We start from the raw sequence: 27,857 nt of genomic DNA, 5'->3' as shown, positions 1-27,857 counted from the left end.
GAAATTTTCCATACAAGGACTAGAGGTTAGTTGATCAGTTTGTATGTATATACACTTATGGTTCTTCACGAATTTTTTGGTTCTTTAAAAAGGGAGATCAATGAAATGCACTCAAGTCATCAGTAGCAACAAGATTTAATTAAATTTTCGGATCTCTTGAAAAATAGTTCTATCGAAAAATCATAAATTTTTTAAAACCGTATTGTAGGTGGAGAAATCCGCACGAAGCTTTAAAAGCTTCCATAGGCTAAGCTTTGCTTATTTGCCTAAAGAGCTTTAAAAACATTTTGATAAGAGGCTTAAAAAAAATAATTACCCACGCCTTTATTTCTGCATAACTTTACATGTCGTTTACTAATAACTTAAAAATATTTGCTGTTCCAAACTTTGTTTTTGCATATTATCCGCTTTAAAGCTTAATTTCTCTTTTGGGGGGCAACTTAAGCTATTAAAAGTGCTCGCCAAGTATGAAGTTCAATTAATTATTAAGTGAACAAACAAAACTTTAAGAAAAGATATTCATGAAATATTTCTTTTCTAACAGAACGCACAAATAAAATTAAACAAAGCACAAAAAAGTAACAGCAAAAAAAATTGGGAAACAGGAAACAAAGAAGAAGCGAGCTTGAAAAATTGCCGAAGACCAAAAAACTGCAATTTCATCCACAGTTGTCGGTATTTAATTTCAAGCTCACTGAATATTTTCACTTTCAAGCAAAACTGAGCATATTACAAAAACAAGGGACGTAGCAATACAACAACAACAGCACGCCTTGCGCCTATGGTTGTCTGAAAAAGGAATTTGCAATTAATCAAGTGGCAGCAGCAGCTTAAGTGTTGGTGTTGTTGTTGTGGCGCTGAAGAAAAGTTTGCACAAAGCATTTACCGACGTTGACGCGAGCGAACAAGAAAAGCCCTCGACAACAGCAACAGCAACAACAACAATTGGCAATGAATAAGAATGGCAGTAGAGAGCTTTTGGCAAAACTTTAACAATAATAAGGCGCTGAAAATCCCACTTGCTGTTTGTTTTTGCCTCAGCCAAAAGCGTTCATAGCGATGGGAGCTGTAATGCAGAAAAAGAAAAGAGTTTGTGGCGTTTTGTGCTCCTGTGCGGTGAGTTAAGTGAGTTAAATAGCGCCACGGCAATACTTTTGGGGTTAATAATGCCAAGCGGCGGCCAAAGTCTTCGTGTTGAGCGCAATCAATAAGCTGACAATGTGATTATATGAAGCGGGTTAAACGGGAAGGACTGCGAGGCTGTCAAAGTAAAAAAATTGGTAGAGAGTTGAAGCGATAGTATGAGTAATGATGAGCAGTGATGAGTTCAAGATTACTTGTCTTTACAGTTTTTTTTTTTTTTTTTTGTAATTCTGAAGATAAGTCTGAAGACAAATTTTTTCTTTATGCCAAGCAGATTATAGATACAGATTCGGTTTTTACACAGCATTAAGAATAGTCAAATTATAGTGATAGTTTCTTGTTGATTTGAAGCATCAGAAGCGAAAGCGACAACAAATTTTGAGTTGATATTGGATCCGAATATGATAGACCTGCGATACATGTGGAACTGCTAAACTGCAAGACTGCAAAATGAACTCCAAAGCACATTTCTATTATATATATATCTTAGGATTTCAAATGCTTGTTAAACATTAACTTGTTGTTAGTGATCTTTCGAGGGATTCTTTGTTGTATTCTTTGTTGACGAACCTGAATTTTATCTTCGCTATTTTCGCATTTATGTTGTTGCTCTGCTTAAATTTTATTGTTTTTTGACGATTATTCTTTCGTCGAGGAAAACTCAGACTCTCAGCCATTATTCAAGGCTTGGAGGTTCAGCTAAGATAACTGTATTATAGAACAGTCTTTCTTTAAGCTACATACATATTATAAATATTGAGGAAACAATTCATAAGCATAAGAATAGGCACTTGGTTGATTCCCAAAGTAGATCATGTGAGAAAGTATATTAAAATGGAGTTCTAAACTGTACTTATATGAGTCTCTTTTCAATGAAATCATATCGTATTTACTACAACAGGTCAAAATAAATATATAACAAAAAAAACGTTAACTACGGTGGCACCGAAGCAATATTACCCTTTAAAAATTTTAAAAATACAAAAGTACTTTGATCAGATGTGTGACAGTTGTAGGATAGCTTTATGCTATAGTAATTCGATCTGAATGATTTCTTCGCAGATTGCATCATTGTCTTAGGCAATAACCAATGCCAATTTTAGTGAAAATAGCTAGAAAATGTAAAGTCTTTCCATAGATTAATTTCTCTTAAAAAAATGTATTTTCTTAAATTTAAATAGTATAAAAATGTATTTTTTCCATCCTTCTTTCTACTTTAAATTCCCACTACGAAATTGTTTGCTTAAAAATTGCAGTAAATCAAATTTCTATATTCTAAATGGAATTTACACTTAAGTTAACTGATTTATAAATAAATATGTATGTTGTTATGTGTAAAGATAACTGTATACAAAACTTAGTTAAAACTGTATACAATAAACTTGCTTCAATGTTGATACCGTTTTGAAGTGCTTTTGCGCCTAAAAGCATGCACACCAACCACACTCATGGCAAGCTGTGCGGAAACGCTGAAGATATTGATTACAAAAGAAACTCCTTTCAATTCACATACCAATATATATATATATAGTTACGAGTATGTGGCGAAGTAAGAACTTTTCCAACATCGAGATATTGAAGCACATACACATCTAAATACAGTTATATGTACTTTATACGTACTTATATATGTATATGTATTTATGTATACTTATTTAAATTGCACGTGAGCTTTCAATCTGATATTCAGCGAGTTGTTTCAACTATAAAAGAAAAACAAAAGAAAGTTTTGTATCTAGCGGAGTTTATTTTATCAATAAAAAATAACTTTTCAATAATAATAGATAAATTCAAATATATTCTCTCTCGGCAACATTTACAATTTATATAAGAGTAAGTCAAATTTTATGTTGTTATATATAAATTTTATAACTTAGATATGTTTTGGAAACCTCAATTTAGAACAATTCTAATCATGAATTAGAGCTGACGCACTCTGTATTAAACTAAAGCCGTGCCCAACGAGGACGGATACGAACTACGGCATCAAGCATCATTTTGAAAGACTTACTTGTAGACCGCAATGACCGGTGTGGTATTTAATGGTATCCAAACGTCTCGTATCTGTTGCGCGATAAAGTCATATATACTTGAAAAATGTTAAGAATTATTTTCTTATTTCCAACGCGTTCTTAGTTCCGAAACGACTGTAAAATGGCAAACTCTATACTGCTTTCTACTCTTCAAAGCCACATCCACCGGTAACTAAACTTAAATCTTCAAAAAAGGCTTATTTTAATAGTAAGCTTGTCTATGCTAGAGATGTGTGACGTAAATACGTACAATAATGTGGAGTAAAACTTCGCCTTTCGTAGACTAAATGTCCAGTTTTCCTCAGGGAATGTGTTGACTTAACAAAACTTGCAACTTATGAAGATGTTCACAAGACGCTTTCTTTCACATGTAATAATATAATATTCATAACAATAATTTAAAAAAATAAATTATTCTCACTTTTTTTTAAATCAACAAGCATTATAGAGTCGTAAACGTAATCCAGTTTTTCCAGGTCTTTCTAAATATTTTGGGTTCTATTTTATGACAATCTTTCCTCATATTCACTTGAAGAACTCCCTCCACACGGTTTTTTTTTCAATATCAACAGCTAGCCTCTGCCCATATCTGCAAATACTGGTTCCAAAAAAACACTTTATTTGGCTCATATAGCACATGAGAGAAACAGATTTTCGAGAGTCATTAATAATAATACTCAAAAAACCGCACGAAACCGACACTTTATGAGGATACATTGATTTCTCGATAACTTTTCGCAGCTTTTCTGATTCCTATTTTCAGAATTTTGTTGCCAACTTTAAAAAATTTAATTGATCAGGAGCTTTGTTTTAAAAATTTAAGCTACACGACTTAAAAACCAAAACATAATTAGGAATGTGCCAAGACTCTCACTGGAGTCTTTCCAAAAAATATCCTTCGAAATTTATCAAACGAGCACATTTAGGACCACCTTCATTCTGGAATGGGCTCCTTTCAAAAATAAAATATCAAATTGGTTTGTAAAAAATCTGTAGCAACGAATATAAAGCTTCTATTCTAAACCAAAAGTATATATGCAGCAACATTTTGTTCAGCGGTTTGACAATTCTTTATAATTTCCGATTTATCGGCTTTTACAAGACTCTCAATAGATCATTTTATGGCGCAGACCCATTCTCATAAATGTATATTCTAAAATCTGTGTCTTGTGATATATCCACACTTCATTTACCGTTATAAAACGATGGAGAATATATTAGATCGAAGAGAATACACAGTCTTTATTAACATATAGAGTTATCGATCACATCACAGCTCCCATTGGAAGGGCAGAGGTTATGTTAAAAAAAAATACGTAGGAGTATTAATACCTGAAGCCTTTGAGCCACGCATTTGATATCATCACTTTACAAACGTTTCCACCATAAATTGAGAGAAGCTGTTTTCTTTCTTTTAGTCTTTCATTATTTAAATATTAATAAAAAAAATTAATTCACTAAAACTTGTCTTTTTATTTTATAATAATTAAATTATTTACAAATATCTTTTATATATATTTACTTATTTTACAATAAATTAAAATGCTATAACCACCTTTTTCCCCAACTCTTTCTCTTTTCCGATTCCACTTCGGCTCCACAATGTCAAATGCAACGCTGAATGTGGATACGCATACCGTTATACCGTTAACTGTCAACGCGAATACAGTGCATTGGCAATAATAATGGTAAGCACAACTACAACAACAACAAATGCTGCTGGACAACCAACGAGTAGCGCAAATCATCATTCACATCATCAGCAACAACAGCAATCAGCGACAGCGGCGACACTAGGCTCGACCGCAAACACAACTGCAACCGCAAACAATTCCAATTACCAGAGATCAACATCACAGCAACAACAAAATCAGCAGCAGCTGCACACACAATCATATTACCATCCATCATCGTCAACGGCACAGCATAGCTATTACAACTCATTAGCATTAAACGGTGTTGGCGGCAACAACAATAGCAACAACAACAATAATAGCAACAGCAGCAGAAACGCCAACGTCAAAAGCAGGGTTACAACAAAAACCACTGGCGCATTAAGTGCCGGCGGCAGCGTCGCGGGGCAAGAGAGCGTTGTTGTTGTTGGCGACCACAATACAACAAACCAGCCGACGCGACCTTCACCGATACGCTACAACGGTGCTGGCAATACTATTGACGACAGCCAGTCTAGCAGCAATAGCAGCAGCGCTACACCCACAACAACAACAACAGTAACAGCAACAACAACAAACAATTTGACAAGAGCATTGGAGGAGGAAACCGCAAGCGTTGAGCAGCAGCCACAAAGTCATGAAACGCCAAGCGACACAAAGTCACCGACAACAACAGCAACAGCAGCAACTGTAAATTTATCGCAAGCGCTACTCTCGAGCTCGCCGCCACTGCTAAACGATCAAATATCGTTGTTGTTTCCCAAGTGTAGACCGCGTCAGTTGTCGCCCAACGGCAATCAGCCGACAGTCAGTCGCAACAGTAGCATTCCCAGCAAAAGTCAGAGCCAAGAGCCCAGCACGGGCTACAAGCAACGCGTGAATTCGACCTTTGATCGCGATATCGTGTACGGTGAGCCCGCGGAAAGCACCCGAGCCGCCTCACAGCCGCCGCCGCCACCACCGCCAGTCAACTACTACAAGAGCGTCAATATTATCACGCAATCACCGCCACCGCCTTCAACGTCTTCGGTCTCATCCGAATCGCTGTCGTCGGTGACGCCGCGCATTTCGACTAATCCCTTCCTCAATCACATCGACAGCGTGGAGGACAAAGCATTATCGCGCGCCACGCGCACACAGCACAAATTCGGTGAAGAAGATAAGGGCAACGCGAGCGGACGTCGTACGCACAACGACAAACGTCACGAGGGCCACTTTAGCGACGTCGTTGACGACGAAAATATAAACAATAGCGATAATATAGACGACGAAGAGCTGCCAGTGCCCTCGTATCCGCCTACATTCTACTATCACACGGAAACGAAACATTCGCAGGGTGCAACGCGTCAGCGCCACCATCAGACCGGCGACAATAGCAACAGTTACGAAATGCCGCGCAAACGCGCCACTTATGGTTCGCACCACCACCCTTCACAACAGTCGTATGCACATTATACGAACTCATCGACACAACAACAACTGCAGCACAAACAGTCCAACAACCATAATGGTACGAACGTGGCCGCTGGAAGCTTGAACCAGAATCCCTTCATTAAGGATGGCAACTACTGGGACACCGTGCGTCATGGTAATACAAATGAAGCGATCGACGATAATACAGATACGCGCTTGCCGTCGCACTATAATGAGTTAGCCGATGCGGAGCAGCAACACGATATGGCAACGCCGGTGGGCACGCAGTCGTCAGGTTTCGGTTCCACAGCGACGACTGGACCGATTGCTACTGCAGCACCCATGAGCTCGGTTCGACGCTCATATCATCATCAACAACAACAACAACAACAGCAGCAGCCTTACACTAACTCCAGCTATAATATGCCGACACGGCAACATCATCAACAACAGCACATCAGTCGACTGGGACGCAACACGATGGAGCCTCTGGCTGGCGAGCAATTCGTCGAAACGACTGCCAAGCGTGGTTATCACGTGAAGCAACAGCAAAGACAACAACATAACAGTCTACAAGCTGTGCAGGATTCATGCGCGGAGGGTCTCACACCGTTAGCCAGTCATTATCTATATGGTAGCAAAACATCGCTGGACCAACAACAACATGTAATTAGTGTAAGCGATAACAGTATACTCGTAGAACGGGAAATAAGAGAACGTGACCGTGAACAAAGGGAACAGCGTAAAGCGGCCGCAGCCTATGGTGAGTGGGAAAGAGAAAGAGAACGTGAACGCGAGTGGGAGCTTGAATGTGAACGTGAGCGGGAACGCGATAGGGAAAGAGAGCGCGGTCGAGAGAAGGAGAAAGGCAGAGAACGAGAAAAGGAGCGTGAACATGAATATGAAAGGGAGCAAACTCGTTGCAGAGACCCCTATTCAGGCGGATCACAACACTATCAAGCGGTGAAATATCGCAACTCTATGAAAAATAGCAATGTAGGTGATACAAATGGACATACTGTGGCTAGCAATGGCGAGATGGTCGTTTTCGATGATATAACCGAAAGTTGGCAAAGTGAGTAAAAATATTTAAGTGTTCCTATGATTTTTGAAACAGACCGAACTATAAAGCTATAGTAAAGTTTAAATGTAAATGTACATAGGACCAATTTTAGAAAGATAAAATTGTACACCATCACAACAGTAATTTCATACTTAAACAGAGTAAGTCCCTAAAGTTGATCCAAAAATGGATTTTCCGTATTCTTACGAACCCTCGAGGGATTATTTGGAGTGTGCTCATCAAAAGAAATGCAAAGTCCCAGAAATGACAGACATACGCTCGAAAGACGATCGCTTAAAGTGACAAATTTTTAAAGTTAATTGAGCACGAGTCTTTTGAAGGGTATAACAACAGAGCGTTGAATTCCTCAGTTGCTAATAAAATAGTCTATCCTTCGAACTTAACCATCCAACTAACTAAAAAGGGATCGAAAGTTTTACGTTATTTCCTGAAAATAGCAATGTGTATATCTGAACTTTACTTCGAGCCCCAAATAGGTTGCATTCATCTAGGAAAAATGTTTATTTTAATTGAGATACATAATGCTAAAATGATATTAAACAGAAAGTACTATAGTAATCCGTTAATAAGAATAAAATATACATATATCACAACAGAGTTGCCATCCTTAAAACAAATTAAACTTAGAAATATTTTAAAATATCTCTTAAACATAGCAAAACCTTCCGGAAAGTGGCAACAAAGTCTTCATTTAAAGCATATTTTAGAATAGAGTCCACACCTAATGGAAAAAATATTGGAAATTGTTTAGTGCCTGAGAATTCTTCATTTTAAACATTTTTTATATTAGAGTTGCCAACTAATTGAAACTTAAAATAATCATTTTTTAGAAATGCACGGACTTTAAGAAAGCTTTTCGGAAAGTGCCTTTCAATTCTTCATTTAGATATATTTTTTATAGAGTTGCCACTTATGTAAAATTAATTTAAATATAAAAATCGTAAAACTTTGCTCAAAATTGGCGTCTTATAAACTCAATTCATATTAAATGCCCAATTGCACCCTATTTTACACTATATTTATTGTACTTTAGCTAATAATGCAAAAATTGAATTTTCGTCAACAACTAAGCCCTTTCCTTTCCACTTTCAGACTTGAGAGTAACAACCGACACAAGTGCCCCCCCAATTCCACCTGCGTCGACACGACAGCAACTTCAACAGCAACACCACAGACAGCCCACATCCTTGACACTGGTCGATAACAAAGACGACTCTGTTGAAGAAGACCTCAACGGCCAGCATGGCGTTGTAGAGGTAACCGGAAGTCACAAGACAAGCAACAATAACACGTCAATAATGTATAAGGATCATCAAAAGAGATACTTGGATCGAAGTAGCTACACAATGCGCGCGGTCGAAACACGACACGGCATCATAGGTGAGTTGGAGCTGAGTGATCTCATGCACTTACATACATAGTTTACTGTTATTACTATTATTTTATGCGCAGAATATGAGGGTTCACCACGTCGCATTGGCGGCCAGGCAGGTGGCGTCATGTCCGCTGGCATAGAAGACGAAACAGAAGCGCCTTCTGCTGCAGAGGAAGAATTGGAAGCAGATGCGGCAGTGTCGAATGCGCAGCAAACGCATAGCCAACAACAGTTGACAAAGACAGCTACAACAACAAACGCCTCCAATAATGGTGGCGGCGGCAGCAGTCAACATACCAACGCAACAACAACCACGCACAATTCACCACAACAGCAATACCCGGCGCGTCCCGGTTTTCCACAGGTGAGGCTCTACTACCATTAAAAACTGCTCTACTTCCCTATCTCGCTTCCATCATTTAAAATTTTGCTTCTTCACATTCCAGCGTATTATTTCACCGCCGCGTGAAAGCACTCCACCAATTATGCTGCTGAATCACAGCAACTCTAAACAACAACAGCAGCAGCAACAACAGGATTATCAGCAACCACAAACGCTGCCACAACGGCAATCTTCACCGCCCACAACATGCACTTTGGACAATAACGCCGAGGATACGAGCAATGATGTCTCCGAAATTGGCACCATATCCGATTTAACCACACCAGACGCCATATCCACAACGGGTGTGCCTACCACGCCCACATACACCATCGAATCGCCGGCGATTAATGCATCGCACACCACAACAATGCCGCCAAGTGCGAGCAATGCGGCCTGCAAGCCGTTGACGACGATCGGTAGCAGCGCCTTCAGCATACCAACCAAATCTTCGACGTTCGACTACCTCTATGAATTCTCCGAGACACGCAAAGTACTCGAAGAATTCTTCAAGTGTCCATCGATGGACGATCGACCGCTTGAAAATGGCAGCGATGTTGACAGTATCGTAAGTTGATAAAATATTAAAAAAAAGATATTTATTTATATAACTTAGTTCGATCAAGATCCAACAATGGGCCTAGATCGTAGATAAGTTTAGTAGTCATTTTAAACTTGCCGGGATTTGAAAGTATTTCCGGAAATCGGAAACCTTAAGATTATTATATATTATATGCATTCTTTCAAATACAATCTCAGCGGTCAGCCCTATCTATCCTCTTCGTCGCTTTCAAGTTCGGAGGCATTATTTTGAGCTCTGAATTCTGGCAGATCGAGAATTTACGAGTACAAAGGTTCAAATTGACAAATAGTCTCCACTGCGTTTGCTCTTCGCTGTTTCTTTCGAGGCGTAGATGCATTCAGCCTGTTTCTTTCCTATAATTCTTGTTCCCAGATGGTCCTGTCTTCATTCAGTCTCCTGGAGTTCCAGTTTTTTAAAGTCGGACAAAAATTCGGCAGAAAAATAATCGACCACCAGAATATCACTGAACCTGACTGTATGCGTCTATCTTTAAGCTCAAATCCGGAATTCTTTTATCTTTAAAGGCAGTCCAGACTTTGACTGCACGAACTACGAACCTTCGGATTTCCTATAAAAGTCAATTGATTCTCCACAATATTTGTGGGATTTGCCTCCTTGTACCCTCATGCAAACTGAAATAAATGTCGCCTTCGGTCGAAAAAAGTACATAACCTCAAATGTTAGATTCAAAAAATGCAATGGTGCTTCGTACAAACGAACTCCAAACTAAAATATGCTTGACAATTTAGACAGCTCATGTATTTCCTGTATTCTCTTCTAGGACATCCAATATGAATTCCATAGTAATTTGGACAATGGTGATGATGATGAATTGGACTCACCATCAAATGTGAATATCGACGCTGACGAAGACGAAGACGACGAGGACGAAGAAGATGAGGACGACGATGATGACGATGGTTTAATGGGTGTAGATATGGACGGTATACAGCCACAACAACACCACCACCAACTGCAACAGCAACATAACAACCAAATGCGTCAACTGCAAACAACAATACAACAACGCAACAACCAGCGTGAGACCCAGCTACATTTGCAAACATCGCCGACACCCACATTGTATCGTCAACATCAATCAGAACAACAACAACACCAACAGCAACAGCAAAATCAACACGCTCAACAATATCTGCAACAGCAGCCACAACAGCAACTGCAGACACCACAAGATTCACGCCAGAGGAAAGCCAACTCACAACGCCAGCAACAACAACTCAATAACAGTAGCAATAATAGCAACAGCAATAGCAACAACTATAACAATTCGACAAATTCACATCGGCGTCGCTTTACCGCTAGTCCACTGAAGCGCGACTTCGATTTCTTCTTGGACTCGGCTAGTCGCAGCAGCGGCGAACAATTGGACCAACAGGATAGCGTTAATCATAATCAATTGGACACACCGGGTACTTACCGTTATTCGCCAGAGACCACGGACTACGATTCGAATTGCGGCGATTTGGACAGTAAGTCGAAGTTTATAAAAATAAATGCTAATTATTGTTGTAAAGCCTCTCTGCCTGTTTTGGCGGTTGCTGAAGTGATGCGAATATTTGATCGGATATAAATGCATCTACGTTGCATTTCAGTAGGTTAAACTTCAAGAGAAAGGTCGATCGAGAATCATCGGATCCGATGCCGTAACCCGATCTCCAGCTTCTTCATTCCAATACTTCCCAGAGAACTGAGAAGTTCATTTTAAATTTTGCAGACGGTTGCTCATAAACTTCTATCGTTTTACGAAAGAGCTTCTACCGGTCTTTTAGATATTACAGTATACAAAACCTTAATGACCTCTTTAAGGACTGCGGTGCTAGGCGTTCAAGGGCTCTTCGTTGTTGGCGTTTTTTCCGTCCATTTTTAATATCCTATTCTGAAAAAAAATTTAAAAAAATATATATATATAACGGTCGCCCTCAACAGACTACAACAAACCTCTGAACCCTTAAAAAATTTGTTGCCAATTGAGACCGTAGTATGTGCTTAAGATTGGAGGATTCCAAAACTTAACTTCGCGGCCCAAGAATTTTATCCCATCGCCTTTAAAAAGCTTTGATCTTCTAAAATTCTGTAAAAAAAAATTAAGATATTTTCACCTTTCTTAGCTGTAAATTGAAAGTCGATTTTCCCAAAATACACATAGACTCAAATAAGTGTCAAAAGCTCTAACCATATCATTCACTTTACAGGTCTCTCGGGTGAAATCAATGGCGTCTCGACATCTTGTTCGAATTACACAAAATACTATGCCTCCAGCATGCCTGTGCTTGAGGATGGCTTGTCATCGGGTCATACATCCGATACGGAAAACCAAAATAATCTCAACAACAATTTGCAACAGCCGAATACCGCGATACATCACAACCCCATCGGCAGCGGTGGAATATCAATGCTGATGGATATGAAACGGTTATCCACTAACAACAGTATAAATAGCATGAATAATTTGACCATCTCGACAACCGATGGCGGTGGTGGTGGTGGTGGTATTGGCGGCGAACCGCGTAACAACTCAATATCGTCGAATATTATACACGACGCGCCATATTTGCATAAAAACGATAGTCCCACTTCGGCTCTAGGCATACACGAGGATTCTGGACGCGAGTCGGTGCGTTCGAGCATGAAGCGAGATGGACGCGAACGCGAGCTGCTCGGTCAGAGTCCAACCAGTAATAGCAATAATAAAGTATTCAAGAATATCGATCCGGAATTGGACTCACTTTACTCAATAAGTATAACGAATACATATTTTTTCACCCATTTAAAGTCAGGCTGTATAATAAAATTTTGTTTTCTCACATTGTCGCAGGTATTTTCCATCGTCCCGACATGGTGCAGATGACGCCACCACCACCGGCACCCGCACCGCACCGCAAACCGAACATACTCAGTCCAGAACCGGAGATTCTACAGCCCACGCCCTACAAAGACAACAACTCGCACGGAGCGCCACCTCCGAACGCCACATCACCCATAAATGCACTCGGCACAGCGATCGGCTCTAATAGCGGTAGCGGCGTCACATCGGTGGCCTCGGCAATCAGCTCAACACTCAACCGCAACAAAATACACAGCACACAGCATCAGAGTGGCAGCGGCAACGCACCGTCAGTGCTGAGCAATGCGCTACGCGCCACCAACCAATCGCACACGCAGACACAACTGCTGCCAACCACGCAAACGTTGCCATCAACACAGACACAGTCACAATCGCAAACGCAATCACAACCGCCACCACCACCCATACCCGAACGTAGCATGCCGCGTACGCCTTCGCCTGTGATGAACTCGCCCGTTTGGCTGCCACGCCATTTGGATAATAGCGCCAACAAAAGTCTGCTCGCATCCTCGCCGGGACATCATTCGAAAAATTTGAGCGCCGACGAAGACGATGTCGACACCGATCTCGAGACGGATCGCCTGCTCGGCCATCAACGTCTCGACGATCAGGGTTACTATGACGAGAACAAATCGTGGGAGTCGCGCAAGCCACGCTCCTCTTTGCTCTCGAAAATCTCGCCCAAACAAATGGCTAGCACCAAGACACGCAACGGCTACAATGCCTTGCTCTCGACCATGCCCGAAATCCCACCGCCGATACCACCGAAGAATTCCACTAGCAAACTGCTCGACATTGATGGTTCCATGTCGTCCTCGGAGCACAGCGACAAGTCGCCCCTCAAGTCCATTGATGTGCAAGATTGCGTCGTGGGTATGGGCAGTCCGGGTGGCTCCGAAGGCTCCGCCTGCATCAGCGGCAACTCGAAGAAAGAGCTCGATTTGTCGACGATCAACTCAAATGGCTTGGCGAACAGCGGCGGCAGCAACAGTGGCAGCGGCAGCGGCAGTGGTAGCGGTACGGGTAGTGGTGGTGTTGGTGTTGGTGTTGGCATCGGCCTCCTCAGCACCGGCAATGCGAATGGCAGTGTTGGCGGCAACGGCAGTGCCAATGGCAGCGGTGTCGGTGTGGGCGGCGGTGGCAGTGGTGGCGGTGGTCACAGCAGCTCGGCTGGCTCTAATAGCACCAGTGGCGAGAAAAAAGTCAAAAAGAGTAAGAACAAAGAAGGTAAATGTATTGGGTTTATCTTCGCGCAAGTAGTGTCGTTATGCCAATTTTAGTCAACGTTGTTGTTGTTACTATTAGAATAGCATTGTTGTAAATGGGCGTGCAGCAGCCGTGCGAGTTCAATTACATAGTTAGATGCGCTGAGTTTTGCCGAAATAGCGGAGTCACTCGCGCCGCTGCCGAACACTACAAATGAGTTCGTGTAGAGTTTTCGATAATTTTCATCAAAAATTGCATCATACAAATTGTTGTAGTAGTCTCGATATATATATTTTTCCAAATTCTCTTGTATGTTCGTATATGTTATTTTTGTTGGTTTGTTTCGAAGTTCGTTGGTAGTGTTCGTGTTGACTAAGTGGCGCCCATTTGCAGTTGTTATTTTTTAATTTGTACAACACGATCGATCGACGATTTTCTATTTCAACTACATTCTTCTAGTACAACTGAGATATTTTCAACATTCTGCTAATCTGTGATAACTCTTATTTTTGCATGCGTTCCGTTACGTTTCGTTTTCTGACGAACTAAAAAAAACAAAAACAAACAATTATGTAAAACTGCTTTCAAACCGCCGCATACTTTGTAAGATAATATTTCTAAATGTTTTTTATATAATACAGACATAGAAACTTATATATTTTTAGTGCAGTGTCCGTGACGGCAGTTAGTGGGGGAGTGAAAAGAAAACAAAATTTGTAAACTTCGTTATAACATTTTTCAAAGATTGAACCTTTCAAAATACATTATATTACATTTTTTTTAACGATTTTTTTAAACTATTATTTCAATATTTGTAAACGATTAGTTGGTAGTAATCGATAATAAATTTCATCTAAACTACACGATAAAATATCCAAAACTTGTAGTTTAGCTATATGATTTTAATCGCCTACTAAGTAATCGATTTTCCTACTTTTTTAATCGATAATAATTTGTATCTCAACAAAACGCTCAAATATATAAACTGTGTAGTTTAGCTATATAATTTTTATCGCCTACTAAGTAATCGATTAATTTTTAACCACTATTTCGACTTGTTTAAACGATTACTCGACCTCAGTTATCGTTAATAATTTTTATATCAACTATTGAAACCTTCAAATCTTCGAATTTTAGAGTTTAACTGGATGATTTTTTTTTGATTTAGTAGTGTGTACTAAATAATCGATTATACTTTAACGGTTTAAACTTAACGGTTTAAATTTAAATTATAACCGTTTATTCTACATCATGCATCGATTAACGTTTTTAGCTTAGATTTTTGAATAACACTGTTTATGTATTCTGTAATATCGAAGATCATTATTGATGTGTTGTGTAATATTAAAAATCGAAAGTTATCGATATATTTGTAACGTTTTTAATTACAATTGTGTATTGATTTTCTTATTTTTGTTATATACACTCATTTTAAAAAAAAGAAATTAACTGGCAACAAATACATTTCCGATTATATGTCGTTCATCAAAACAAATCTTTATATGCAAAAAAAAATTTGCAACTTTTGGAACACGGTTTTTTTCAATATTCGGTGTCGATTAAATTAAACTGGTTTGTTTGTTTATTAGCCTTATCGATTACCGAAGAAATCTAAACCGATTATTTTTCAATTCCAACAGTTCAACCGTCGCCGTTGATAAATTTGCTCAGATAAGCGTTCTAAAAATTGAAAAAATAAAACAAATAATGAAAAAATCGAGTATTTGCACACACTGAAATTATCGATAATTTTTAAAATGGTCGAACTAAAAGTCGATGTTATGAAAAATAGAAAAAATATTATAAAGAAGCATATACTATTCTAGATTAATGCATTTTCGACGATATGTTGTTCTTTATTATTAATAAATCATATCTAAGAATTAATAATCGATTTTTAAAAATTGCATAATTAAAAATAATTTTGTAGTAAATTCTTAAATATTTATTTTAAACCGGAATGAAGAAGTTTGAAAATTATGAATAAAAAAATAATCGATAATCGAAAATGAAGCCGATATTTCTCTAAAGAATTTAACTAAAATTAATCTAGTGAACATATGAATATCTATTTTTTCGATTATTTAATTGAAATTCAATATTTATCGTTCTTTAAATTAAAAAATTATAAATATAGAATAAAGAAAATGTTATTAATCGAATTTGAACGGTCGATACATTTTTTTTTTATTTATCTATGCACATCGCTAATAAAATATCTCAAGAACATAACAATATAAGGGACTAAAAGGGTTCTTTTTATTTGAATTTTTTTTTTCAAGACTAAAATAAAGCATGTAAACTCACTCTCCAAACTCCACAACTTGCGTCACGGACACTTAGTAATTGCTTTATATTAGAAATTTTGCTAAATTTAAATAAAAACAGTAGAGAAAATATAATAAATTATTTAAGCCTCTAATATGATTCCACTTTTACCACCCACTAACCTCAAACAAAAATCAACACTGTTCAACAAAAATATGCATACACACACGCTCTCGACCAAAAACAGGTGGCGCAGTGCTAATCGAGGGCGTACTCTTCCGCGCCAAGTATCTCGGTTCCACGCAGCTAGTTTGTGAGGGCCAACCCACGAAGTCGACACGCATGATGCAAGCCGAAGAAGCGGTTTCACGCATAAAGGTGAGTCGCCACATCGATTTTTACCTCCAAGAGGCGAAAAAAAAGTTTGTTATGGTAGTTTATATTGGCTAGATCTTGCTAATCATGTGTACATTAAATCTGCATGATATAAATTTTTAAACCTACAAAATCGAACAGAAATTAAGTATTTTGCTGTAAATTGCCCTAGTATTTCTTAAGGTTGTTAGTTTTTAAGCTAGGACTTGCTAGAACAGTAAGGTGCTATAGACTTCCATTATAAATTACCTTCACTTGATTTTGGAAAATGTATGCCGTTCTTAAATATTTACGTTTGATTCGTAGCTGCTCAAAACATTTAGCTTAATTAATAAATAATACCTCCAATCCTTGGAGAGTAGCGAATCGAACAAACAACTGGTATAGAAGAAAGAGAGTGACATAAATAATTAAATAACGGTCAGCTATGATCTTACTCTCCTTTATTGAATTCAACTAGATAACGGTACCGAGCTCAAGCATAGTAAGTACAGAAATGACGAATCGAAGACGACTACTATACTTGTATATGAAGGTCACCAAAAATAATCTGTTATTGCTTGACTGTACACCATTTTTTTCTTCTCCGATTGGAATTCAGAAAAAATCTTTCTCCAATTCTTGGTTATTGGAAATAAATATGTATATATTAGGTGTACAACCGTTTTCAGACTCATCAAGTTGGGATCCCTTAGTACTACCATCTGTTTGTTTGTCGGTCCACTAGGAAACACGGTGTCTTATAAGAAATTTTTAAAGACATACGTTATTTACGCAGTAAGAGCTTCTTGACCTAAATACATTTTCATCTTGGCTTCCGACAAATAATTCTTAAGAAGTCGATATATTCCCTGGCAGTGACAGCTGGTTTTACACAGTCATGAGGAGAACATTTTTCGTGTCAGAAAATTAAGAACACGGACTTTGACCGTCTTTGGTTTTTTGCAAGATGAGGTCGCATGCAAATCCCGAGAGAGCTATGTGAATTATATATTAATATTGCTCATGTATAGTAATTGCTCTAAGCCCAGGAAAATATACTATTAAAAATACAATAAAATTAATTTTAAGTTGAATTCAAGAAATGAAATGTTTTATAATACAAATAAAAAACAGTCTAAAGAATTTGTTAGTACCGTATGTACCTATATATGTATGTAATTCTTAACATTAAATATGCTTTGTATTTTCATGAACATTCTTCTTTGCTCTGCGGGACCAACTAAAGGCCCTGGTAAGTATTCGACTCATTTGTCATGCCATCACTTGCTTAAAAAAAAGTAGTAAAGAAAGTAATTTGCTCGCATTTCTGTACCTCACTATCCGCTCGATATTGTCAGTTAATTTGTGCCCCCATTCGCTTAACTTTCAGGCACCCGATGGCGATGTACAGCCCAGCACCGAGGTGGATCTCTTCATATCAACCGAGAAGATAATGGTACTCAACACCGACCTCAAGGAGATCATGATGGACCATGCGCTGCGCACCATCTCCTACATAGCGGATATTGGTGATCTCGTGGTGCTGATGGCGCGACGTCGTTTCGTGCCACAAGACATTGACGATGCGCCCAAACCGAATCGTACACCCAAAATGATCTGTCACGTCTTCGAGAGTGATGAGGCGCAATTTATCGCACAATCAATTGGACAGGCCTTTCAAGTGGCCTACATGGAGTTCCTGAAAGCGAACGGAATTGAGGATCATAGTTTTGTTAAGGAAATGGACTACCAGGAGGTGCTCAACAGTCAGGAGATCTTCGGCGATGAACTGGAGATATTCGCCAAGAAAGAACTACAAAAGGAGGTGGTGGTACCGAAGGCTAAAGGCGAAATCTTAGGTGTGGTCATTGTAGAGAGTGGTTGGGGTTCAATGTTGCCCACGGTGGTCATAGCGAATCTGATGTCGTCCGGGGCGGCGGCGCGTTGTGGTCAATTGAATATTGGCGATCAGTTGATTGCCATTAACGGCCTGAGTTTGGTGGGGCTGCCGCTTTCCACTTGTCAGACGTACATAAAGAATACGAAAAACCAGACTGTGGTAAAATTCACAGTGGTGCCGTGCGCACCCGTTGTGGAGGTGAAGATCAAGCGACCCAACACCAAGTACCAATTGGGTTTCAGCGTGCAAAATGGTGTGGTGAGTGGCATACAAAAAAATTAATATAAAGTTCAGAATTTAGTTTGAAGTTTCTAATTTATTTTACCGTTACAGATTTGCAGTTTGCTGCGTGGCGGCATTGCAGAGCGTGGTGGTGTGCGCGTGGGCCATCGCATTATTGAAATCAATAATCAAAGTGTGGTGGCGGTGCCACATGAGAAGATCGTCAATTTGCTGGCGACATCAGTGGGCGAGGTAAGCGAAACATTATTAAGTAATACACAAAATTAAGTGACTCAAAGGCATCTGAATTTTCAACCAATCCGAATTTCACTGAAAATGTGCTTATATATTTTCTCAAAAATTTCACCTCGAAAAATATTAGTGTAATCGCAAAGGAACAGACTTCGGCGAAAGAAAGTTGCAACCTGTTTTGAAATTTTTAGTTCAAAAAAATTGTGAGAAATCATTAAATATGGAAGTTTTCGGAAAGCTCCAAATTGTAAATAATTTTTTGGGTTGGGTTGCCATCAAATTGTTAATATAGACCAATTATTGCAATAGAGGTATCAAACTAAAGGAGAGTTAAAATGACATACATTTGAATATAATTTTGAGAGGGGTAGCCACCTGTTTCAATATTTTTAGTTAACCTCATAAAAATGCAATATTGTAATATTTGTATCAAACTAAAGAGGTTAAGGTATATTTCTGGTGAAGATACTTTTGTGAAAAGTTGCCATCTGTTTCATTTAAATTGAAAAAAATTTTTGATTATTCGGTATCAAATTAAAGTGTATTAAAAAGTTTGAATTTGAAAATATTTGTGGGTTGCCACCTGATTAAAAAATCAAATAATTTTTGAAAAAAAATTTTATAAAAGTTTAAAAAAAAATTTAAAAAAAAAATTAAAATAAATAAATTTAAAAAAAAACTAAAAAATAAAAATAAAATGAAATAATACAAAAAAAACAAATAATAAAAAAACAACAACAAAACTAAATTTAAAAAAAAATAAACAAAAAAATGTTTAATATGGATACCGAATATTATATAAGGCACTTAGGATATATTTGATGTACTATTTATATACACGTCCCTTTTCCCAAATTGTATATATACATATAATATATATAATTCCAAGCATATTTTTTCACATATTTAATTTTATTACATAACTTCCAGATTCTAATGAAAACAATGCCGACATCAATGTTCCGATTACTTACCGGCCAGGAGAATCCAATATATATTTAAGTCAAGCGTTTTTTTAATAAAAAGTAATAAGTAGATATTAAAAAAATTATAAAACTGGCTAAAATATATATTTACTATGCTGATAAAACCAAAAAATATTAAAAATAAAAAACATACATAAACAAGTATATATATAAAAATAGTTGCAAGTCACTTCTAGCGGTTTAAGCGAAACTTCACACCTGTATTTCCAAGACAAAAAACGCAAACAAGCATAAAATAAAAAAAAAATATAGAGAAAAAAATTTAAAAATTATAAAAAAAAATTATTATTTATAAATTGTAAATTGCAGTTGGTGAACTATGCTAAAACAATAAAAAAAAACTGTAGCAAATGAAATTAAATGTTCATAAGATGCGTATAACTAAAAAACAAAAACATACATACTTGGATATATAGATACATACATGCATATATAAAATATAAAATAAAATACATAAAGTAAAAAACAAAAATTGCAAAAGCGAAAATTGAGAAGAAAAAAATTATTCACACGCATAAATTTACTAGCAGGAGAATAATGCAAAATAACTGTAAAGCATAAGCGTTCTAAGCGTAAAGTTAAAATGCAATTAAAAATGAAATTAACTAGAGAAGATTTCCATGTATGTAATTACCCCGTTAGCCGCCTAACTAACTAGCGTTCTCTGCTCTAATACAACACACACACACGCATATGAAATATATTTATACATGAATAAAAAATATATATGCAATAACAAGAAAAAATATGAAACGACGCCATTAAAGCCACAATAAACTCGCGTTTCACAAGCAAACATAAACACATACACACACACACACACACAACTAGCAAAATTAAAGTAAATATTAAAGGAAAATAGCAAAAAGGAAATAAAGCAAAAGAAAAAAAAAACAAACAATTTAATTACTTTAGTTATACTAATTGTTAGCATATTATACAAAAGTGTTGAGAGATATATACAAACAAACAAAAAACTTGCATACATACCAACATACATAAATATATTATATACACACAACGTAAATAAAGTGAAAAATATTATAATTAATAATAATGATAAAACCACAAGCCGTAAACCACAAATTTCAAACACAAAAACCAAACAAAAAAAATCAATCGTAAACACGTTGACCTTTTGCAGAATTCGTCCTTACAGTGCTAGCATTAGCTTAGTTGCTATAATTATACAAATACTAAATGAATATATATGTATATCAAATAGCTCACATACATACATATATATTTTCTAGTTGAAAGCAATGCATATTACAAGTTGAAGTGTATATATTTAAATGTTAGCTGCAAAAAATTATTTTTCAAATAACTGTGGCGAATTACACATTCACTTTTTTTTAAGTTTAGAGCAAACATTTTTGAAAATGCTCATAATATTTTCTGCAACTCATTTTTTTAATACATACATTTGTTTTTCGTTCTCCAAAGGTTTTTTATGTATGTATGTATTATATATTTTTTAATTTTATTTTTTTTAATTTAGCTTCTCCTTTAGCCTATTAGACATAAATTGCTGCTGCTTTGACAAATTTTAATTCGATTCGCATATTCTGTTAAGTTTTAAAGAAATTAGAAAGCCTTTATAATATAGTCAATAGGAGAACCATCAGCTGGATATACTTTTTTTAAGAAAACCAAAATATGATTAATGATTGAGTCGGTCCAAATCACAACTCAGCTGCACTCATTAATTTCAATATATTTTACCGAGCTGGTATGGCTTGGAAAGCTATGCTCCGAAACCAAACACATTACTTTGATTATGGCTTTTCCATCTTTATGGATTTGTTTATCGGTTATTGCAAAAATAATATCTAATAGTTTTTAATATGATGCACCTCTGCACCTGTTTCTGTCCAACTAAGAAGTCTCTTTGTAATGTTTGGTGTCAGAGCACTGTCCGGAATATTAGAATCACTGTGCCGATGGCATGTGAATACATGGAAAAACCATGAAAAACTAAAAGCGTATAGTGAAACCTGTTTTCCTTTACCATGTCAAGTTATTGAGTTATAATTCAATTCAATAAATTAATGTGGGATTGAATTTCTACATGACATCTTAAGTATGATATTTAACGCTTCTACTTCTTCCACTAATATCATCACAACCTAATTTATTTAATTATACAATATTTTTTTTTTTACAAGCGAGATTTTTTTAAATTCTTTAACTTGCTCTGAATTTAAATAAAATGTCACTTTTTAATAACAATTTAAATTTGCCAGCTGTAATGTAAATGCTGCAACAACATGTTGCGGAAATATTGCGTACATTTTAAATACAGTGTGACTCAAAGCATAGATTTATTGTGAAATGGAATTTCAAGCTTACACATGTTTGGAGTAAATTGTTAAAAATATATTTTTAATTAAATTTAATTAGAAAATAATAAGCGGTCATCAAAAAAATATTTTTTGTTGAAAATTTAAAAAATATTTTTTAAACTTCGTTATGTGCATATATGTACCATATAACAAAAAAAATTGATTTTATTTACATATAATTTTTAATTATAAAGATGTTTTTCAAAATGTTTTACTTTACTAAGAAAAATCAAACTCTAATTTAACAAAAAATAATTAGAGATTATTAAATAAATTTGAATTTTTTTATTACCTTTTTATTTATTTTTTTTTTATTCCTTTATTTTTTGTTTTATTTCATAATTTTTTTGTTTATGTTTTTCCTTTTAGTGAAACATTTATACACATTTACAAGTGCATACAGCTAAATATAAACAATAGCAAACAAAAAGCATATATATAGTTTTGATATGGTGTGTTAGCAATGGCATATATAGTGTTGAAAAAAGCACATACTTACATACATAAATATATTTACAGGCATATACCAGTGCATGTATATGAAAATCATTGTAGATTTGTTGTTGTAGTTAATACTTCAGTAGCTTGCTGCTTCGTAATGAATAAAATTTCGACTTTAAATTAATTTAGCAAACAGTGGCGCGTAGAAAATGAGTAAAATAGTAAAAAAAAAATTTTAAATAAATTTAATTTCCAAAAAAATTTCAATTTCATGGAAGCACTAAAATAACTAGCAATTATTTGCCACCTTGGTTCCTTAATTAGACACTCTAATTATTTGAAAAATAATTTTAGTTGTTTTTAATTTTTAGGTAAAATTATTTCAATTTAAATATGTGTGATTTTAATTAGAAATTAGACGATCTAAAATATTAGTGCTCAAAAAAATATGATAATATTATTATTATTTCAAAAAATTTATAAAATTTTTGTTATTAGTTTATTGCAATGTTTTTTTTTTTAACTTAAATGAGTATATTTTAATAAACTAAAATTAATATACTTAATTTTTTTTTTTTAATTTTACTTCTCATATATATCTTTTAATGTTTATTACGTATTATATTATATTTTTTTATTAGTATTAGTATATTTTTATAATTGTTTCTCCTAATATATTTATATTTAAATTTTTCTATTCACAATTCTATTTTTTTTTTAACCTTCTTAACCAATCATATGTCTTTTAGCATTTTCTCCAAAAAAATCGATTTGTATCAAAAACACTAAAGTACATACATAGAAATAAACAAACATCCATGCATAGACTATCTGCCTTCTGTTAGTGTGTCTTAGAGTAGCGAAATTGTATGTTTGTGTTGTTGGTTAGATCCTATATACATGTAACGGTTATATAATAAAAATTTCGAGCGCTGCTGACGTCACTAGCTTCTTACATTTACGTTTTTGGATATACTTGCATATATACAAGTATGTATATACAAAATGGAAGCTAACTGCTCATGAATTAAAGGCAAACACACACATACATACACACATACATTTGGATTTATTTCCATTTTCCTAAAGCGAAAAATTGCAAATATTTTTACTTTTCATTCAAATATATAATTGCAATTGTACCTATAAATACACACACACAACACGAAGAAACTTATTTAAGCGCCTAAATGTATGTTTGGAAATACAGTCATAGCGAAAAAAGCCAGAAAACATAAATAAAAGCATTTGAGAGAACAAAAAAAAGCGAAACAATTCAAGAAAAATTTATAAGCAAATTAAATATAATTTGTTGTTTTTAAAGGCAAAACAGAAATAATGAGAAAAATTTAAAAAAAAAAATACTTGCCAACGCTGCTACTAGAACACGAGAATACTCCTCATGCCTCCCTCTCAACCGACTCTGAAAATTTGTTAAGTACTGATATTATTGAGGCAAACGCTATGCAAATACACACACACACATACAAGCAAATGTATGCACACTCACACACATACATACATACATATGTACATAATTGCATAGGGTGCAACATTATGTAATTGTATGCGTCTGCGAATATACTCGTATTATTGTAATAATCAGTGAAATGTTTATTTAGCAACTATTGAGAATTGTATTGAATTTGCAAATTGATTATGAGCAGATCTCTCATAACTGAAGCTACTATATACACACACATACACATAAAAAACAGTAAAATTGTGTACACACGAATACATAAATTATATAAAAACATATAGTATATAAATGCATACTAGAAAAAAGCTGATGGGCCAATGAACCACGTGACACACACACACACACATCTATGCATTAATACACAAACAAACCAAATATAACCACATAAATATACAAGATTAATATTTAAAGTATACAAATAATGGAGTTTTATTTCGTTTATCGCGTGCGTTGTTGTTGTCGCTACGACTAAAGTGGGGGGAAATAGTGAGGAAATTATGGACACAGGTTTCTACAGGACAATGATAGATCATTAGGGTAGTCTGAAAGTATTTTAATATTTTTTAACTTAAAATAACATAATAAAACATTGCTAAAGGAAGAGAATCGCCAATAAGGACGCACAAAAGAAGTATGGGTGGTTGCCACCTGTTGTGGAAATTATAATTCTCTAAAATTTGTAAAATTATAAATATTATAATAATATGGTTAAGAAAATTAAAAGGTTTAAAAAGAAAATATTTTCGAAAAATATTGCCACCTGTTTAAAATTTTTAGTTGAAAACTTTAAATAAAACTTTAAATATTGAAATATGGGGGTCTAACTGAAGCGTTTTGAAGAGACTTGCCGCTGAAAACCGTTTTCGACAGATATTGCCACCTGTTTATAAATTTTTGTTTAACAACCATTGATACTATACATAAATAAAATATTGTAATATGAGTAGTAAACTAAAGGGATTTGAATAGGCTGACCGTTTAATGTTTCAGAAGGATTGCCACCCGTTTAAAAATTTGGAGTCAGTTACATTAAAAAAATAAATAAGGTACTATGGTTTAAACACGCAATCAAATTGGGTTAAAAAATATTTTTGTCGTAAAATATTTTCTCGGAATATTGCCACTTGTCTGGAAATATTAGTTTAAAAAGTTAGTGAAATAATGCAGTATGGATATCAAACTAAAGGGGTTTGATTAGGCTTACAGTAAAAAAAAATTTCAGAAGGCAGTAACCCGTTTAAAAATATTTTCGGCAAAAAAATGTTCAATATTACAATATGAGTATCAAACTCAATGGTTTTGTGTTGGCATGTAGTTAAATTTTTTTAGACGGATTTTTTTGGAATGCAATTTCTCTGTCACGAAACGATTGACACTTGGAAAATTCTCTTACATGTAGATTTTTTTAAGATTTAGCTTATATCAAATTTTGAGACAATTTAATTTTTTTGTTTAAACTTTAATAAAATTAAATTATTTCAGCTCGACAGCACTAATATAGCAAAGACATATACCCGCGATTATTTAGACAACCATTGACACCAACCGTAGCACAGGGTGTTTACTAATAGAGAGTTTTCTGTAAGATAGTGTTGCCGTACAGTAATGTTATAATACATGAATAAAAAAATAAAGATCTTGATTTTTATAAAATTGATTATGACTTTTACGAATTAAGAGATCATTTTCAGAAAATAAATGATGAAAATTGAATATATGCATAAATAAATCATTGACGAGTTCTTAAATTATTATTTCAATACAATTTGCATGCAGTATTCTAAATAAAGTGTAAATTTTTTATATATTAAACCCTATTTATGCAATATATCAGAAGAATTAGAAAACGTCAAAAATTTCACACTTTAACTCGAATATATATCTAAATTATAAAATATATTAACTTGATGATTTTATAAAATATAATTTATTATTAACATACTGACTTCAAAATCGTCGATTTAACAATCTGTTTATTTCGAAAATTAAGTGTAACGGCAACACTTTATTTTGTATTGAAGCAGAGTGCGTAGAATAAACACCCAGTAGGGTATTCACCATTTTCTAACATATTCGCTGCTATTTAGCAGAAATATGTAAAAAATGCTGTTCACCCACATAAAATAGCAAGCAGCAAATTTTGAGTATGAGATTGTATAGGGAATAGAAATACGTATGTATATTGATACATTATATGAGATATTTGAATAACATTTAACATAAAAATTTTAACCGAAATGATAAAAAATTATTCGCTTAAACTTATATAAAAAAATATTACATTTTTCAAAACTTTCTATCTTATATACTATGTACAAGTGACCTACACAATTTATAGATAATTCCATAAAATTCTTTAAAATATATAACTTATGTATGTTTTCCGCCGCTGCCGAGCATAAACAGAATTCTTTACAGAGAGCATCATTATTAGCATTTCTTTTTGTAGTTTACCATATAAACAAGGAACACAAAAAATTTAAAAAAGGCATATATTTAATATGCACACTCGAATTTCAAAATAATTGTATATAAATACATATTTATTAAACCCATGTATTTAGGTGTACATACTAGCTTTCGCACGTTTAAGTAAAATGTGCAGCCGAAAACACGTGGAACCTCCATTGGAATGTCATTTCATTTTGTTAAACCCGCTGTTATGTTAATGTTAGGTAATAACGGGTTGAAACTAAAATTTTACCTTTCCCATATGTTTTATTAATTTTATATATTTCCCCCTTTTTGGCAAACCAGTAGTTGTTTTGCACAACGTCACCACTGTTTGTCAATTAACACGCGGTTTGCTCAATAGCTGACGTCACCGTTAGCTTTGCCGGTCACGAGCGCAGCGCAATCTACAGCAGCAGCGCAACATCAACGTTAACAGCACTGTTGACGGCGCTCTTTGGAGTTGGCAACACAATTCCATGTTGTGCGCGTTGAAATTTTCACCACACGAAAATTATTTGCTTTTGGCTCCCACGCAATGATCAGCCTGCCATTTTAGTGGCATACATACTTATAAACATATGTATATATCAATATGTATGTACATACATATTTTAAAATATCTCACTTTTCTTAAAAAGAGAAGAACTGTTAATTTTTCGTTAACCGTATAATTCTGAGGAATTTATTTTATGAAACTTAGGCGTTAATATTTCCAATCTAATTTTAATAATTTCCTCAAACACCTTGTTAAGTGGTATTTTATTCATAGCTACATACATACATATCTACTTACATATGTTAATATGAGCGTCGCCTTGAGCAAAACGCTAAAGCAAAAAATAAAGCAAAGACAATCCTATTGCCCAATTCGACACCTCGCTCCACCGCCCATTCCGTTTTAGTTTTTTTCTCAATTGCTGATTTTTTTTTGCACTGAGCTACCGCCACTCCATCCAGAGGCAAATGCAAAAATAAAATGCAAACACACAGATGAGCTTACGTAAATACATACAAACATACATACTGTACAAATATGTATGTATATGCGTCGTGCACTTTAATATTTATGCTACGCGACTAGTTTCCGAACGCTTGAGAGTGAAGTCGGCAGCGCGTCGCTCTCTGTTACGATTATTTCCTTCTCCATTGCGCTGTTGTTGGCGCTCTGTTATCACATAGCGACCGACATAACGCCGGAGCGCTACACTAAAATGTATTTATAAATATTTTCGCGACTCGCAAGGTTGCTACAAGCGCAAGAGAGTATTCAACAACAAAAACAACAAAGAAAGAAAAACCCATTCTGGTTCAACGCTGCTTCGCTGAGCTGTCTTGGGCTTGCTGCTGCAGCCGCCAGTCAGCAGGCAACGGGCAATAGACAATTTCAGTTG

The 27,857-nt window shown here is 35.3% G+C and overlaps 1 protein-coding gene across 5 annotated transcripts in view; it reads left to right on the top strand.

The window, feature by feature from the left end:
- Nucleotides 1-23,009, top strand: part of X11Lbeta — a 149,574-nt gene extending 126,565 nt beyond the window's left edge. For 2 of the 5 annotated variants that reach the window (XM_070109583.1, XM_036369025.2), the window contains exons 3-13: nucleotides 4,846-7,337; nucleotides 8,439-8,726; nucleotides 8,799-9,085; nucleotides 9,168-9,671; nucleotides 10,468-11,176; nucleotides 11,900-12,445; nucleotides 12,523-13,779; nucleotides 16,274-16,404; nucleotides 17,774-18,541; nucleotides 18,617-18,757; nucleotides 19,688-23,009. In XM_070109583.1, coding sequence (XP_069965684.1) covers nucleotides 4,862-7,337; nucleotides 8,439-8,726; nucleotides 8,799-9,085; nucleotides 9,168-9,671; nucleotides 10,468-11,176; nucleotides 11,900-12,445; nucleotides 12,523-13,779; nucleotides 16,274-16,404; nucleotides 17,774-18,541; nucleotides 18,617-18,757; nucleotides 19,688-19,759 — 7,179 coding nt within the window. In that variant the 5' untranslated portion in view covers nucleotides 4,846-4,861 and the 3' untranslated portion in view covers nucleotides 19,760-23,009. The remainder of the gene's footprint in view (nucleotides 1-4,845; nucleotides 7,338-8,438; nucleotides 8,727-8,798; nucleotides 9,086-9,167; nucleotides 9,672-10,467; nucleotides 11,177-11,899; nucleotides 12,446-12,522; nucleotides 13,780-16,273; nucleotides 16,405-17,773; nucleotides 18,542-18,616; nucleotides 18,758-19,687) is intronic. The other 3 variants (XM_036369029.2, XM_036369032.2, XM_036369030.2) reach the window with 3 other exon arrangements.
- Nucleotides 23,010-27,857: the final 4,848 nt, after the last annotated feature.

Source organism: Bactrocera oleae, chromosome 5 (assembly GCF_042242935.1).
Source record: "Bactrocera oleae isolate idBacOlea1 chromosome 5, idBacOlea1, whole genome shotgun sequence".
In the NCBI taxonomy this organism is placed as follows: Eukaryota; Metazoa; Arthropoda; class Insecta; order Diptera; family Tephritidae; genus Bactrocera; species Bactrocera oleae.
Note: the sequence above shows the minus strand (reverse complement) of the source record. Positions and strands in the feature narration are given on the sequence as shown.